This window comes from Perna viridis, chromosome 5 (assembly GCF_037379345.1).
Source record: "Perna viridis isolate PV_CMFRI_1.1 ecotype Kerala chromosome 5, ASM3737934v1, whole genome shotgun sequence".
Lineage (NCBI taxonomy): Eukaryota > Metazoa > Mollusca > Bivalvia > Mytilida > Mytilidae > Perna > Perna viridis.
The window spans coordinates 39773390-39792911 of NC_142449.1; the positions used below are offsets into that span (position 1 = coordinate 39773390).

At 33.3% G+C, this 19522-nt stretch overlaps 1 protein-coding gene across 1 annotated transcript; it reads left to right on the forward strand.

Moving 5' to 3' along the window:
• Nucleotides 1-4077: 4077 nt before the first annotated feature.
• Nucleotides 4078-18919, forward strand: LOC148617458 (monocarboxylate transporter 12-like). Its single transcript, XM_088585064.1, has 6 exons — nt 4078-4113; nt 11715-11786; nt 12379-12522; nt 13267-13410; nt 15274-16101; nt 17289-18919. The coding sequence occupies exons 2-6, from the start codon at nt 11729-11731 to the stop codon at nt 17456-17458; spliced, it is 1344 nt and encodes a 447-aa protein (XP_088441190.1). The 5' UTR covers nt 4078-4113; nt 11715-11728; the 3' UTR covers nt 17459-18919.
• Nucleotides 18920-19522: the final 603 nt, after the last annotated feature.

Genomic DNA, 19522 nt, shown 5'->3' on the forward strand with positions numbered 1-19522 from the left:
TTGTGATTGTCTGTTTTCCATGTCTGGTCTTTGTCCCTGGATGACATTCTTTTGATTTCTGTAAGAATTTTGGTTCCCTTGATTACTCTTCAATCTCAATCGAGTTTTTCATTATTATATATAGTGTAAAAAAATCACTTGAAGAAAAACTACTGTTTTGGGTACATGTCCAAACCAATTGACGATATCTAATACCTTAAACAATTGGTCGTCTTGCATTTTATGCAAAAAGATCGGAAACTCCATCGTATTCATTTGTATTTCAAAATACAACATAACTTTGGCGTGATACAGAATCGACAAAAAATCAAATGAGAACATGTTTGTTTACCATTCACATGATTTATCTAATCTATAAATGTTGTTCGTTTTGAAAAAAGGGTCTCTTGCTGAAAAGATACAAATGATCGCTTTCTGCATACATACAAGTTATTCAAATACGCGTCTTTTAGACTTTTAAACAGGCACACACAAAACACATAAAATAACCAAAATAATATGCAACAAAAGTAAATGAGCAACTCGGATTCCAAAAAAACAAACTGGGAGCGTAGACAGGGTGCACCGGTAGAGCGAGCGTCCTGTGCTTTTCTTAAAACACCAGCTGTGATGCTAAAAAAAAGTCAAGTGTAAAATAGACGAAAGAGGAAAGAAAAATTATGACACGTCGAACAAATCATTATGATAGCGCAGATGGATACACCACGACGATTCACGAGTTCAAAAGCTTATCTAATAACTGTAACTGCATCAATATTTTTTAAATGGGAAATTTGCTCTTTGTTTTTGGCCAAATATGGAACTCAAAAAGATCAGATTATGTTCAATTTCGATATGATGGAAAACTGCTCAGTTTGACCTCCTGCCTGGTGTATAATTGCCGTAACAGGGTGATTTTTTATTCGTTTTTTTTATTCTCCTTGGTTTTTTCAGACATACCACTACAAAGGCGAACATTTACTGGGCCATTTCATAGAACACACTTAAATACTGAAAAAAAATCAAACTTACAACTGTATGCGTTAATAGGTTTATTCCAAACAACAAAAACATGGTTTCCAATTATATACATTGGGCATACGCTGATAATCTCAGTGGTTGTTTTCAGAAAAGCTAAAGACCGATACACTACTAGTGTACCAAAACCATAATCTTATTTTTTTTGGTACAGTCCATGCAGTTTGTTCTTTGACCAGCAGTTTTGGACATTACATCGAACAATGAACAAAATGCTTAGTGCTTAATCATTTTAAATTCCGTGTGCAAAATTAATTAATCATAGTGATGTACCATAAGAAGGTATAAATGTTAATTATTAATTGTAGTGGATAAGACACTAATCTTTTAACATTGAAATCCCTTTAATATCTAAAGCAGTTGTTTGATAATTTTTTAATGTATTTAGGTAGTTTCGGTCTAACATCTGGTATATCCGGACACTGATTTTATTGTAGTTAGGTAGTTTCGGTCTAGCACCAGGTGTATCCGGACACTGCTTTTATTGTATTTAGGTAGTTTCGGTCTACCATCTGGTGTCTCCGGATACTGCTTTTATTATATTAGGTAGTTTCGGTCTAACATCTGGTGTGTCCGGGCACTGCTAAATAAACTCTGTATTATGTAAATTTACTGTTGAATTATTGTGTTGTTTTCTTTCGCTTTATCTTTGCTGTGACTCGTTTTAATTGGTTTTCTCTTATAACTGGATGTTCGCATGCCTTATTCAATACAGTATGAAACGACTTTATATCACATTGTATTTTAATGTTACAGAAATTTCTGGTAGCCATTCCCCCTCTTTTTTTTTATCTATAGTATTTCTTTACTTCTACATGACTTATTATTTATTTATTTTTGTAAAATACTTACAAATAATATGGAAAAGAAAACATGATTTAATTCAACCCAAACTTGTTCAATTTTATCAGCTGAAATGCATGGTCCAACTTTACAAATGTTCGAATCCATTATGACGTTAATACTAATGAAATAGAGGGAATTATTACCTAATTATAAAGTTTGATCTTGTTTATTAAATATACACATATTTTTCTCTATTTTCAAAATTTATTCAGGACAGGGCGATCTATTGCGCTGTCGATGTACTATTGCACGGTGCAATAGTCTCCTTGAGGAGTCTATTGCACTGACCCCATGACCTTTATCTAAGCCTTTTGATTGGTTGAACTTTTTTAAGCGCTTCATTGAATTGGAATTTTCACACAAAAAAACTCGTGTGGAAAAACGTAGATGTGACTCTCGTCTGCCAATTCGTAAACATGGAGCGGTTTGCCAATGTCGGGGACGAAGAACTCGAAAGTATTTTAGAAAAACCGGGACTCCAAGAATACTAAAAACGTAATACAAATGGCCGTTAACGTATTGAGGGAATACGGCACACAAAAAAGTATCCTATTTGAAGAATTTTAACAGAACACAACTTCATGCGTCGATGAGAAACAAAAAAGGGGGATTTTACACCAAGAAATCCACATTATATCTCATAGATATATTAGGTAATAAAACAGTTATTAAATGGGTTGGATGCAATAGACCAGAATATTTGTCCTTTGGTACTGGGAATGATCAAGTGATCGTGGTCATTTTTTCTAATTTTTTATAATGTATTAACAAGAAAGAAAACAAACAAAACAAAACAAAAAAACAAAACAAAAAACAAAAAACAAAAAAGAACAAAAACAAAAACAAAGCCAAAAAAAAAAAAAAAATACAAAAATACAAAAATAAAACAAAACAAAGAAAATAAGAGAAAAAAAAAACAACGAGCGTCTTCTAAAATTATTTTGTTTTCTGCTGGATAAACGACGAAGTTTTAATGAGCAGTAACATTTACAGTATTCTGGTCTATTCTCACATCTTATTAAGGACTGTGTAGGCGAGATTCAGTACAATGTACACGTTAACAGGTGGGATCCTTCCCTTACTCAACTCAGACAGATAAAAAAAACGAAAATAGCTGCACGCTTTTATGCTTACGTCATTACGGTAGAAGAATTACTCTGTATTAAGAATGTACTAGATGCGTACTATATGATCGTTTTGAAACCATGGTTACCAGACCAATAATGTTTCTATAGCGGTGCAGCCCGTGAACTATGTATGAACTCCAGACAAACACAAAATTTAATACATTTGTACCTAATTCCGTATTGATTTATCAGTAAAGTACATTTGTAAGTGCACTCATTTCTATCATAATATAACAATATTGTATTCTTCCAAGATGGTATTATAGAAATGACACATATTTTACTGGGCAAATTTGGAATCCAGTAGGATCCGGAATCCTCCTAGGGTAAATTGGAATTCTAATTTTTTCTAAGGACAAATTCCATTTTGCCCTTGATTTTAACAAATGAAAATTAGAATTCCAATTTGCCTTTTGAGGATTCAGGATCCTACTGGATTTCAGTTTGCCTTGTCCAATATATATTGTATCTGGTTCAATCTGGCTCCAGCGCCAAAAACTTGAATGAAGTCTGAGAAAATTCGTAATTATTTGTGACGTTATCAATTTCAAAGTCACTGATTGAAGTTCCCATGGAAGTTAAGAATATTCTCAGACGTGAGAATATTTTTGATTTTTGTATTGTTGGTGGTCCGTTAGAGTCAAATGACAGCCCACGGTTGTTTGCAATATAAACAGTTTGACCTCTTCAATCACATTGAAAATAGAAGTTGATTTAACTTGCTTTTATTGATCGAACAGGGCAACGTATTCAAATGAACCATGGAAAATAGTTCATTTGATTTCATTCAAGTAACTCTTAGTCTTTTACTGCAGATGCTAGCCAACATATATCTTTTGCATTATACATGTAATTTTCTTTAAATTTCGCCTCCCCTTCTCAAAAAATCGAATCGTCCGTCCCTTATGTATACATTTACATGTCAACATCATATTTTGTCTTGAACAAAAAAAGTATATTCAAGATGAGTCAGTCAAATACATATTTCCTTACCACAGCGTTAGTACACTGACCTCTCAGTGTACGTGTATTAGCATCTTATTAAAACTACATATTTACATATAGATATAATGAATTCAGTTACCTTTGCTAGTACAAGAAGGAGAAATATTTGTCACCCGAGGTAAGCTTTACTAGGAATCGTTCTAAATGTAGTATGTCTTATTAAAGGGTGCCTGATATTTCTGAATCTTGCATCGGGATACATGTAGCTAGAATTTTTTCCCACTTTTAATTTGTTTCTTGATAAAATGTAGTGGTTCGAATTGAAATAACACCCATTTTACAACTGATCATGACGCAGTAACATGACTTGTCATACGTCACGATCAAATGTACATGTATGATGCAAAATAAAAGTCACACCTCTATTCATTAAATGTGTAAACCAAGGGATTAAGGTTTAACCACTTGGGTAAGGTATGCCTGTTTTCTGATTCATATTTTAAGCCCTTCATACGGGAAAGCGCATGTGATCGGAATGATAAAAATAAACTTGCGCATCTAAAAACAGGAATTTTGCTGTCTGATTAGTGAGATAATAGACATTGATTTCTCCCTCGTCTTTAAACTTAGTAACATTCATAACCGCACACAGAACTCAAACTGCATCGGTTTTAGCACTATAATCATAGAACTTCCCCAACATTTAGTGCTTTAATTAAATCCATTACCATTTTAGGTTATTCTTGCTAGGATATTTGTCAAGTAAGGTTATTCATAGCCTGAACTTGACTTAGAGATCGTCGGCAAGTATGATTCAACCGGAAGTGGATACTGCCACATGGAACTGCCTAAATATTCCGCGGTCTGTTCTCTTTACCCTGCCCCTTTTCCACCTTGCAAATTTACGTTAGTATATCGTTCCGCCGCCGATCAATATGTGATGCTTTATTTTTCGTAAGAGATGGAAGTATTATGACATCAAAGCTTTTGTGATATTTGTTGAATTGCAATATTTCTATGATAATATGCTTATCTTAAACTCTTTGGATTTTGTCTTAGCGAGCAGGACTATTTTTTCTAATTGACCTATTGGAGGTAAAACACGGTACCTCCAATAACCGAAAACAATATGGCGTCGGAAGGACAAGTGACTAATTTCAAAGTACTGACGCCATATTGATTATTACAGACTTTCGTTAGGTATCTAGAAAGTGCTGGAATACTAATAAAAAAAACTTATTTGCAAGTGTGTTTAAATAACACAGTGAGCAATTATACCCCCCCCCAAAAAAAAATAAAATAAAATAAAAAAAACCCCAAAAAACGTGTTTTATTGAGGTTTTCGGATTTTTAATCTGGTTTTCGGTTAACACCGAGGTTTTCGGTTATTCAAGCAACCCGGTCAAACATTCACAAGAAGATGTCGGAAGTTTTTAATGACGGATTTTTTACCTGCAATGTACACTCTTTGAGTTGTTCAGTATATTGTTAATGTCTACCGTTACAAGATGGGTCCTGTAGGTTTGAAAGTGTTAATTGTTTGTCAATCTTACCAAGGAGTTAAATATAGACTACTATCATGACTGTAAAAATTTATTGCGAATGTCGGGAGCTTCTAATAACGGATTTTCGGAGCTGCAATGTACGTTTTTTTGTGATGTACAAAAAACGTAAGTATAGTTTTAATGATTATGATTACAGTGAGGGTGGGGGAGTTCGCATTCTCCTTTTTATGGGAAAATTACAATTTTCATATGTAAAATTCACAAAAATGGCAAATAATGTCCTAGCACCTCCTTTTTCTGAGGAACCCAGGCTTCATTTTCAAATTGTGTGGCCCAGCCTCTGCCAGATGGGTCCTGAAGGTTTGAGAAAGTGTTCTAGTGTTTGTAAATTACAGGTACTTTTGTGAACAATTTTGATAAAAAATATTTTTACATATGCATAGCTTTTTCAAGTTGTTCTATATTTTACACACATTGTACTATTAAATACATGTTAATTCTACAAATGTATATATATATCATGTGTGGTTGATTTGATCCCAGGAATTTAAAATGCAAGCAATGTGTACATGTACATGAATAAACATACAAATGTACTTGTAGCAAACAATATGAATTATTTAAACTTGAAAATAAACATTTGAATCATGGAATTGTTAAATTAATATGATTTCGAAAGCAGAAACATAAACAATGTCTGTTTCAAAGGTAAGAATGAAAGGCAATGTAATTAAAATTAGATCTTAATTGTTCCCCTTTTTTTCTATGTCACATAAAGTTATGCGACAAAGGAAAAAGGGGAAGCAATTAAAATCTTATCTGAATTAGATTGGGATGAAATGAAGCCATGTGGCATATTTATCACATTCAGTAGTTGATCTTGATCTATTAAAATGAGGGATATCTAGTAAAAATTAGGTATTCATACGCAGCCAAACAAACTTTTAGAGCATAAAGAGTTCCCGCTTATGACATTACTTCTGAAAATTTTCCTAAATACGTTAAAAACGATTTGATTACATTTTTATTGTATTAGAAATTGCCCCATTCTCAAATTTCCTATCATTATCATTATCTCTAGGGGTGTGATATAGGGTATTTAAATCACAGCTCATTGTGGTTGAGCTGTGATTTAAATACCCTATATCACACCCCTAGACTTATATTGCATACCCTAAAACACAAGCCTAGACCTATTTCGCGTACCCTTAGACCTATATTGCATATTGTACAAATGTATATCACATCCTTAGACCTATATTGTATACTGCATATCATACCCTTAGACCTACATGTATATCGCATACCCTATATCACACCGCTGGACTATATCGCACCCTTAGTCATACATAATATGCACATCATATACTGCATATCACTCCCCTAGACCTATATATATATATATATATATATATATATATATATATATATATATATATATAGCATACCCTATATCACACCCCTAGACCTATATGGCATACCCTATATCACACCCCTAGACCTATATGGCATACCATATATCACACCCCTAGACCTATATGGCATACCATATATCACACCCCTAGACCTATATGGCATACCATATATCACACCCCTAGACCTATATTGCATATACCATATATCACTCCCCTAGACCTATATGGCATACCATATATCACACCCCTAGACCTATATTGCATATACCATATATCACTCCCCTAGACCTATATGGCATACCATATATCACACCCCTAGACCTATATTGCATATACCATATATCACTCCCCTAGACCTATATTGCATATACCATATATCACTCCCCTAGACCTATATGGCATACCATATATCACTCCCCTAGACCTATATGGCATACCATATATCACACCACTAGACCTATATGGCATATACCATATATCACTCCCCTAGACCTATATGGCATACCATATATCACACCACTAGACCTATATGGCATACCATATATCACACCCCTAGACCTATATGGCATATATCACTCCCCTAGACCTATATGGCATATACCATATATCACTCCCCTAGACCTATATGGCATATACCATATATCACTCCCCTAGACCTATATGGCATATACCATATATCACACCCCTAGACCTATATGGCATATACCATATATCACTCCCCTAGACCTATATGGCATACTATATATCACACTACTAGACCTATATGGCATACCATATGTCACACTCCTAGACCTATATTGCATACCCTATATCACACTCTAGACCTATATTGCATACCTCATATCACACCCTGCACAGAACACACTGGAAGTATAATTAAAATATATGTTTTGATGAACATGACATGCCAAAATCTGTATCTGATGGGGTATCAATCCTCGACCTATATCTCCCCGCGACCAATAGCCCTAAGTGGGTTGACATAGGAGTCTTGTGTTGATACCGCATGTGATACAGATTTTTTCATGTAATATTCAGTATAGAATGTACATGTGTATTATATCCATATACATGTAAGTCATAATTGATTATCAATATGGTTCTTTTTTAGTGCATTGTCAAGATGTACATTTAGAATGCAGATCTTAAAGTTAGATACAGGATTTTCATGACACATGAAAAACATCGTCAATTAGGTTAGAAATTCAATGTCCATGAAAGTGGATTGAAAATATGATGGATATCAAGACACCCAAAAGTATACCTTTCCTAAGAGCTGATTTTCAGGGACATACATAAATGTGCAATGTATTAGGTAAGTAAAGGTATACATATACTTCCAATGTACACAATGATTTAAAATTTTAAGAACTGGTGATAGGTCTACTGTAAACATTGCTAGTATAGAACAGTTGTCATATGTCTTAGAAAAATTTGCAGTTTACATTTGTATGTCTGTGAACAGGAAATTTATACTGAAAACTTCAAAAATACATGTGCATGTACTCTAACTATGGTTACTTGCATATGCAGTAAAGTATTAATGAAAGATTTCATACATGAAATTATGGTATTTGTAATATAATAATACATATATCAAATTTGTTATTTACTTTTCAGTGTGACAATAATTGCTCATAAATAAAACAACATACCGGAATGGATCCAGATATTTTGAAATGGGGGGGGGGATTCCAGATATCCGTATAAATCATCAGGTAACTAGAAACCACACATGGGAGAAGCCCTAAAGCAATATCATTAGTGAATTTTCCAGTTTCTGTATTTAGAAGTTTTGTCTAGTACATGTACATGAAATGGCTTTAATTTATTCTTTTAAACTCACTACTTCAAACCACTTTAATGATCTTCCTGGTTATGAGGGGATGTTGTTTTAACAATGACCACCTGTCAGTCAGGTGAAAAGTAACCTATTCTACTCTTACTTATGTTACCTGTTATCAACAGTTATTGAAACAAAGATGTGCTCATGAAGTACTCTGTACTACATTTTTGTAAAGTTTGTTAGGTTTTATTTAAGATAAATTTGAATTATTTTAGAGAAAGAAGTGTTTATTTTTTCTTAATTAATACAGCTGATAGAGATATTTTAAGAATAACATTTCAGAACACTAAAATATAATATATATTTATTGTATTAACTTTTTGTAATGTAGGACAGAAATTATAATGCTACAGAAATACTGCCTGCAAAATTTCAATCAACCAGTACTGACTAGGTGGCTTAAAAACCTAGGACAATGATAACCACCCAACCTCAATTTTGCCTGATTTTGCACACAATTATATGTACATTTGAGAATATTTTTCATCAAGAGGAGGTTTCTGTACTTCCATACGATGTGGCTAAAATACATGTATATTTTCATGCATTTACATATTGTAACATTTTGCAATTATCAAAGGCACTGTTATCATCTTTTCCTTGATTTCTTTTCAGTTGTAATCCCTTTTAAAGTTTCACTAGATGTAGCGAGAAGAATGCAAAAGCAAAATGAACTATTTTTGTGCTGGGACACTATGTAGGCATGAAACAAAGTTCACGATTCTCAAGTGCCGGTACATGTCAACATCTCTTAATAAAAACTACAAATATGAAGTCTGATTTCGTAGCACTTATTTGTTGGCAAAACATAGGAGTTACTTGTATTTTAATATAATACATATCGGTGAAACAATCATGCAGAATAAAATGAAAGAAATGCCCATACATTATTGAAGGCAGACAGGTATAAAACACTCTGTTTAAGCTCAATGATGATTCATAATAAAAAGTGGTATTCATGGGGTATGGGTTCACTAGTAACGTTATTGTTTTGGAAAGTAGAAAAGTTGGATTTATATTTAAAATGCATTTGTTATCAAGAAAGACAAAATATTTCCTGTATTCACTACATCTCTTTATCCTCGATTGGAATCTTAAATTGCTAAAATATATGAGGTGAAACCAAAGTTTTTTTTTAGTTTAAAGATTTTTAAACTGCATAGTAGTTTTGATAACAAGAGTTTGTATCCTTGTTTGAATTGAAAAAAAATCCTAGAGAAACGTAATTATTTATTGTAAAAAAGTGTATAGTTTAGACATTTTCAACTCAGGGCCTAATCTAGACAACAATGACAAGGACAAGCTTTGATAAATTCTTTTTGAAAACTAACAATATTGACATATTTGTTCATTTAATCTATTACAAATCGAAGAGAGCACAAACAAGGAGAATTTTGTTTGCTTGTTTCTCTCTTTAGATTAAGTCCTTGGTCAACCTAGCTTCCCTAATCCACAGGATTCATTTCTACTTCATGCATCTCCAACCCGAAATTTCAAAGTGTGGATTTTTTCTTACTTTGAAAATCCATATAATATTGATAGTCAGTGATGCACAGTGGAGATCATATTTTGTAGAAATGTTGGTTTAGGTGTAAAGTGTCAAGAAATTTGAGGACACAAACGTACACAGCCAGAAATACTAAAACAATAAAAGAAAAGAAGATCCATAAATACATTAATAAACAAGCAGTATTGATATGCATTTCATTAAAACAGATGGTGCTTTTTAAAATGACTAAGTTTTTTTTTATCGTTTTCTCAGCACTTTGATTTAATAATCAAGCAGGTTTCAATTTGATATTTTCTCGCCACATGTATATTTCAAAGGACCGATATAATTAAGTCGACATTTATCAGCACTTGGAAATCATAGCGAGGAAAAAAAACTTCAACAGGGATTCGATTGTGGCAGATTTGAGTTTAAAAAAGCAGAATGTATAATGAATTAGTATTATTGAATATATGTGTTGCATTCCTGTCAGTATTTTCTAACAGATCTGTTCTTACTGCTGTGACTGACATTTCGACTTCCTGAAAAATATCTTAGGCAATCTAAATGTATCCGTTTATTTATGCTTATTTTATTGTTAAATACAAAGAACAAACCCATGTAAACTGCATATTTTTGTTTGTTTCACAAATCAGACTAATATTTCTTATTACGTACGATTTTCTTTGGTCAGCTATACATGTATTAGAAAAAAATGATTTTCTAAAATAAAGATAATAATATTAATACTAATTATTATATTAATAATATATCTTTATCTTGAATGGATAACGCACTTGGATTACTCTCTTACTGGCCTCGGTCAATATATCTTTTAAGTGTTCCATAAACATGACATCGCATGCACTGAGCTGCCATAATTGTATGGTATTTTTTTCAATGCCTTCAATAGGATGTGCACACATTCAATATGTACACAGACACTATGGAAAGTTTGTAACTATATATATAAATTGAATGAAGTTGGAATAGCAGATTACATAGACATGATGAAGTAACAAAGTAAGTTTACATGCAGTCGGCAAAATTCTAAAACATATTAACACAGAAAGAACTTTAATTTAAGATTGTGTCACCAACGGAGAGAACAGGTGTAGTATCGCTGTGACATCTATGGCAACACCGCCTGCACAAAGTACAACGCCCTAGACCACTTGGCCAGCTAGGCTATATAAAAATATAGCTTTCGCTGGCCGGGTCATTCCTCCTCGTAGGATAAATCTAGGGCTGTAATTTAGTACACGATGTATGGTAGTATGGGACAGCTCAGTCTGATCCGATGGAGTAGTGTAGCGAATAGAGTCGTCACATTCTGAGACGTTTGTATAGAATATTGATTTGTTGTGACATGCATCATTAATTTGATCCTCTATCCTACATAATAACACCTAGATAAACTGTCCCGTACTACCATACATCGTATACCAAGTTAGAGCCATAGATCAATCCTACGAGGAGGAATGACCCGGCCAGCGTTTATATATTATGTATATATTATTTTAGCTTCTTTATCAGTGATGAGAGAACACAACGACCAAACAATGGACAGGGGAGTGTCATGGATAATTCTTCTAGGTTTGTATATTATAATAACTCAACATTTGAAGATGTGGAGGTTCCAGAATTTTTTTTTAATAAATTGAGGCCCGATCTAGAACGAGGAGGGGGGCAGGATGGGATGCGTCGGTTCGGTCAGATGTTATCATTCTCTACATAACCTGCGTATTGGACTATTGGACTAAAAACTCCTATAGAGGTACAAAGGGAGGTAGTCTTGAAAAGCTTCGGCAAGTTACCGAAGTATTCTTGCAGAAATTAAGTTATAAACAAAGACAAGATGGTCAAACATTGCTTCTTAAAGCTTTGTTTTACAGACCCAGTGGAAGTAGCTAAGCATAGAAACTGGGTTGTTATGTGGTGGCTACTTTCATCTTTGGGTGTATTTTATATCATGTAGTTTTATGACGACTCTTTTGACCTCAAAATTAGATCATATTTTGTGAATGACATTTGTAGTTTGCATTAACTGTTTGATATTTGATATATTTTGTAAAGTAGCACTTAAATTTGATGCTAATACTTCTCCTTCAGTTCAATGTATTTAAAGATAACGGAAACAATCTGTAAAAACTCAAACTAAAACTGGTAGATATACTATTATTTTCAGCGTCAACGTTTAACTTTACACTGTATGCTGGGATCTTCAGAACTTTTGGAGTATTATATGCAGAATTATTACAACAATATGGCGAGGGTTCCGGTAAAACCGCATTTGTTACGAGTCTAATGATTTTCATATCGGCTATCTCTGGTACATATGTCACATAGACTTAGATTAATAATGAAAGGTGAAGTAAAGTTCATGGAATAACAAAACGTCTAGTCATATACAAATAATAAAACATAAAACAAAAACAAGAAATACCAACCCCTCATTGCGCGTAAAACGGTAATGTTTCCAGTATAAGGTACTTGCATATACAGGGAGGTTTAACATCGAGTGTGACAGAGCTGAAAAGCATTCACATGGCGAGAATATATTTCTGGGTAGGATATTATGTCTTGTCTTTCAATTATTCAATGCAGAACCCGGCTAGTGTTCAACATACTGTTATTGTACAGTAGGTCAACAGCCATCTTAAATTTAAATTTTAAAATTCAAATGTTTATATAACACATGTATGATAATGGGTTAATATATTAATTGAAATCACTGACTACTTTTTTTGAGAAAGGGTCTGGGATTTTTTTTATGAGGGCGAACATTTTTTTTCGCACAAGTGCGAACAATTTTTTTTCAGTAGCAGCAAGAGTTAAACTATTTATTTAAAAATCTACATTGTTAAGTAATGGTGCAATATATTTCTAATCTCAACGACTCGGTACATTTTTTAGGGGTTGATGAACTTTTGATAAAAAATCCCAGTCCTTCCCTCTCATTGTTGATGACTAATATAAATGTAGAAATAATATTGATGAGATGATTTTATATATTTCTTCGATATTGAACAAAATTTCCAATGAGTTAATAACTATTCAAATTACACTTATTTAGGAATGTTTTCTGGTCTTACCAGCATTCACTTCTCATTCAAATGGACCGCGGTTGTTGGTGGAATTTTAGCGGCAGTTGGGATGACTTTCAGTACATTTGTTTTACACAGTGAACTTCTTTATGTAACATACAGCATAATTTTAGGTTAGTGTACTAAAATATTAACAATTGTTTTAAATCTAAGATTGATATATGGATCAAAATTATTTTTAGTGTTAAAAGGCAGAGTTTAGCTAACAGTTAAAACATTTTGTGGATTTTGTTTATTGCTAAAATATATTGCAGGGGATAAATATGATCAGATAACATGCAAATGTGACAGTATCACCATCATCTACCCGATTATTACTTGGGCCAGCACTTAAATATTATAAGAGGAGACGGTTAAGACAATAATAAAGTAATGCTATAAAAATCAGCAGATGTAATTGAAGGTACGTGCACAGGCTGATCACAATTTTATAAAGAATGAGAAAATTGAAGTCCCCGTGAAACACAAAGCACGGCCTTGTTCCACCTGTGACATGTGTTTTATTGCTTACAAATATTTCTTCTGAACATCATAGAAATTCAAAATCAAGTTTTTTTCTACTAGTCTTACTAATACCCATGTAAATCCTCTTACACATGGGATATCTGATGAACCCACACGAATGCTGTGGACTTTTCAGAAAAGGGGAACTAACTAAGCTAAAAATGTAACCTAAGATCTTATGATGTATATTATTGATAACTATCGCTACATAAAACAAACTACTGCGTTTCTGTTGGTTTATAAATATGAATCTACTGGGTTAATCCGTTACTACAAATATGGTAACCGCGGAGTTAAAAAAAATGCAAGACTGAATAGTGAGTGAACAATACTGGTTTATTCGAATTAATTTAAAAAGAATGAATTAATGGACTGTTTCCTGCCTTAATATAAATTCAAAGGTTCATTTCCAATAGCTTAATATATGCTACAACCCGAAAAGAAGTAAATGTACGTTTGAAGCTATAGTGCATTGTTTGTGAAATTGTTCGTTTTCTTAGCCAATTTATTCTACATACTTCAAAATTTACATATCTAAGTGATTACAGTACTTAGTCTAATATTCAATAAATATATGTATTAAGTCATGTTGGAATAAAAACATAAATATGAATATATACATGTATATATAAGGTGTTACTTTACACATTCAGACAGGTTGAACTCCATCGTTAAAGGCTACACCCTCTCGACTTGGATGCTATAATAAATTAATAACATAAAAGTTACAAATTAAAGCAAATAGTTAAGGTTTACCAATTTATCAATTTACAACAAAAACGAGACCAATACATTGTATAAAATTGATCTTACCTTTTTAATACAAATTACAGAAATCAAATATCCTCACAACATTAAGCGACAAAAAGCGGCCAAGTTCAACAAGCTAATAACTAATTTGTCCACAATGAGAGGTGCACATCTTCAATATATTTATAGATTCTGTGTAAAGTTTTAATATAATTGGTTTAGTACTTTATGAATTACAGATTAAGCAAAATACATAAATGTACGCCTCCCCTAAAGGTGAATGACGGACGGACGAACAGGGTTGAGCGGGCAGCTCTGTTATCAATGTTAATGATGCAGGTAAAAATTTATAACTTTAAACCTAAATGTTGTACAAACATACATAGATGAACTATATTCAGATACTACAACGGTAGGGTTGTCCTTTCTTTGACATATTCACCATATCCATTCTCGGCATGGCTGCCTTGAAAAGAAGTAAATTCTTATAATTTTCTTTTGATTTATCTTTTATACCGTTCACGTTCATTTAATCTACCATACAGTACTGCGATACGCACTGCATCAGCAGCAACGGTTTTCACAGGAGTGAATTTAGTGCTTTGAAAAATCCTTTAGTACCATTGGGTTGTCTTTCTTATGCCTCCTCCTTTAAAAAAGTAAATATATAAATAAAAAAAAGGTCTAATCAAGTTCTCATAAATTTTTTTTTTCATTTTTAGGATCGGGTCTTGGTATTGTGCAAACACCGACAGTGACAATAGTAAATTTTTATTTTGATAAAAAGCGTGGATTAGCTAATGGAGTAGTTGCATCTGGTGTTGGAATTTCGAATCTTATATTCCCTGTCATGTATCGAAAACTTTTCGATACATTTGGAATAAATGGCGCGGTTATAATTCTTGGAGGCATATTATTAAATATCTGTGTTGCCGGAAGTTTTTATAGACAACCCAAGCAGTTTCTGAAAAATCAAAACAGTGATAAAAAATTAGAAAACCAGTTTAGCAGTCAAGTGGAAGCATGTAATGAATGCTTTTTGAAATGCACCAAAATAAGAGTTCAGATTTTGACAATTTTTAAAGTATATAAAAACGCTCTTACTAATAAGTCTCTTCTACTTTACTTTATATCATTTTCCCTCGCTTTGGTCGGTTCTTCTGGGTATTTTCTTATATTGCCACCCTTCCTCGAAAGTCGACATTTTGCAAAGGGTGACGCCGTGTTAGTTCTGACTGTTTATGGTGCGACAGATTTGATTTGTAGATATATCGTTGGGCTTGTTTTAGACTATAGATGGATAACGGTTCATACATTCTATACAGTTTCCATGGTAATAGGTGGTACGTTAGGAATTGTTATGATATTTGTGAACAGTTTAGCATTACATTTCGTAATTGCAGTAATATTTGCAACTTTCCCCGGAGCTCTGTTTCAGTGTAGACCACTAATGGTCGTCGAAGTTGGTCAACTTGCGGACTTGCCATCAGTGTTTGCTCTGATTGGTTTGTTGTCAAATACAGCAGTTCTAATAGGATTTCCAGTGCTTGGTAAGACAACATATAATCTAACCACAATAAACAGGCTTTATCTGTATATATATTTTAATAGCCTGGATTCATTACAAATGCTTCTTTTGTCATCTAATACAAGAAAAAATAGTATTCTTAGCTCGAAGTTAACAGTGGGATTTTATAATATTAGAACGCTCATTATTATGCGAGCACAAAGTGAACTCGACAGCAACGTGTTTGTACGTGAAAATTTTTTGATTTTTGAATTGTTCCCCAGTGATAACTACATTGTGTCAGGCTAACCGGAATACGTTCGGTAGTCAGCAGAAACAGCCTTAAAATGGAAGTTCCACAACAAGAAAATCAGAAATTTACACTCACCGGGATCAATAAAGAAAACAGATAAGAGTTAATATTTATCATTGAAAATATAGTAATTTCCAATGCATTGCATTAATTATTTTCCTGCTTCATGAAATATTCATTGAAAAGTTCGGGAAAGATTGCAAGCACTGAAAAGTGTACTTACACCTCTCTCACTGTTTCACCTGCTGTTCAATAACCTTACCCGCCTTGGAAAGGTATAACCCTACTGTATTTTTCAAATCGAAGCATAGTTTTTCTTAGATAGGGAAGGAAATTATATCTGGGATTTCTGTAGAACTGTCAGTTGCGTTTACGTCACATGTTATGTGTAAAACATTCCCATCATCCGCGGAGAACTGTTATCATTCCGGACTTTATACATATTCTGAATTGGTCCCGCTTAATCCTAAAATGATGTAGCCGGAGATGCCATTCCTCGTAAAGTTAAAAGTGAGGGTTAAAAAATATTGAATCTCTTGGGGCTCGTTTCTATCGGCAATGTAAATGCCTACACCATATTATAGAAAATTTATATAACAAATAAGATAATCACGTTATAACGAATAACCAGAATATAATCACTCGTGCCAAGAACGTATTAATTCGTGCTCGGAACAAGTTCCGCAGACTCGTCTAGGCGTTCCTCGGCACTCATGATTACGTTGTACATGTATCTTCCCAAAAGCCACCAAAAGTTCACGAAGCAACATGATTAAAAATCCCAATTAAGGGTAAGGTACGCCGCTCATTATGAATCAAGTAGGAGCTTGCTTATCTCGAAGACAGGCTCTTGAAAAACGAAACTTTGATTAACAAACATAATTATTATATTAATACAGTATATATTATACTAACAGGATGGCTTGACGACTGGACAGGTACATGGCACTCTTCTATATATCTAGCCAGCGGAATGATGTTTGCAGCAGGAGCGTGTGTTGTGATAGAAAGATTGGTCAAGACAAGAAAAGATAATTTTGAAAAGTGCAATATGCATGAATCATTTGAAGAAACAGATAGAGACTAGACAATGATCTCTCAATGTTTTTTCTTATTGGGCGTTCAAATCAAGATATTTGTGCCGCATAGGTGTAACTGTTCTATATGATTGTATCTTTATATTTATTTCTCACTTTTTTTAAGTCTTCACTACAAATATAATAATTACAGTCGCTTTTATACATTTATGTTTAGTTTCATTTACGATAAGTATTGATTTTCAGATTTTTTTGCGCATCTATTAAGTTGAAATATAAGTAAATCCGAGTTCTGCTAGCAGAAATGTACTTTGATCACTTTATATTTAATCACACAACAACCCACACAACTTACACTTTATCATTACCATCCGCAGAGGGTATATCTTGACTCCTCTGCCACTCTCAGTGCAAACACCACCCCTTTATGTAAATTAGTACAGTGTACCGGAAACATATTCACGGATTTGTAATGAGCACTGCTCGTACCCTATGATTTTTTACACTCTGGTTAGTAGAGCCTATAAGCTAGCGAATTGGTAAGTAGTAAATCAGGCCTGTGGAGGAGATCGACGCTTTATAGCTTGATCAGCAAAATACAGTCATGTCTATGTTTGTCAAAAAACGTAGGAACTAAACTCTTGAAAAATGGGGTGCCAGCCGAGGTTCCTCGGAAGAGGGTTGGATGGGACATTATTTGTCATTCCTTTGTCTATTTTACACAGAAGAATGACAAATTTTCCAAAAAAAAGGATGCAAACCCCCGACACCCCCTCTAGATCCGCCACTGAACAGCGTCGAAATTTTTGCGACGTACAAATTTATTATAAGTTTCACTTTCATGTAAAGTCCTTTAGTTTAAAAAAATGCATATGTTTGAGAAAAAAAAGTTTATTTTGTTCAAATTATTCTACAGCATCTTCTACATACGCAAAAAATATATTGTCCAATGATTTTTTATCTAGAGCACATATGTCCAATGCAGTTTTCAAAGTACAATGGTATTAATAAGATCACGATAAAATTGAAACTTGTGAATTCATAAACATACTCTTCAGTTGATGTAATGAACTCAGTAAAAAAGATACGTTCCTAGAGGTATTAACGTAAAAGATACTGGGACAAAGTTCTACACGTTGAAGGAAGGGAAACCTCTTCTCCATTCTTATTTCATTTTTTCACAGCCCTATGAAATACATGCAAAATTAGTACATGAAATTTCAAATGATTTCTTTTTGTTTCTATCAGGTACCTTTTTAGTTATTAATACAGGTCTGGAAGCCTCTCGACTACCGATGTTTTGTTTGTTTGTTTGTTTGTTCACTACGCCTTTGCACACGTATAATGCGTAACCATTTTTTTTTTCAAAAATAAACTTTCATCTGTTGAGATTTGTCATGCATTGTCATGTATATTCTATCATATGTACTCATGTTAAGTGAATGTAACCTACATTATAGAGTTTAAGCTTGCTTATGGTACTGCTTATAAAAGTGCTCGACGTTATTATTCATTACTAGAATATTTAATAAAAGTACACCAAAATAAACAATAAATTTGACATAACTGACTATTATCTCCTACAATATCAGGAAATATAATGTCACCCTATCTGTGATGTGATGTCTCTATTATCTCCCACAATATCAGGAAATATAATGTCACCCTATCTGTGATGTGATGTCTCTATTATCTCCCACAATATCAGGAAATATAATGTCACCCTATCTGTGATGTGATGTCTCTATTATCTCCCACAATATCAGGAAATATAATGTCACCCTATCTGTGATGTGATGTCTCTATTATCTCCCACAATATCAGGAAATATAATGTCACCCTATCTGTGATGTCATGTCTCTATTATCTCCCACAATATCAGGAAATATAATGTCACCCTATCTGTGATGTGATGTCTCTATTATCTCCCACAATATCAGGAAATATAATGACAGCCTATCTGTGATGTCTCTATTATTTCCGTGGTGTAAAGCAAACGAGTTTTTGCCAAATAATCAAATACACGAAATGTGTAAATAATATTTACAAAAAACTGATGAAATTCGGTCGGCGTACTTTTATATAAAAATGTTTGGTATACATGAATACATATA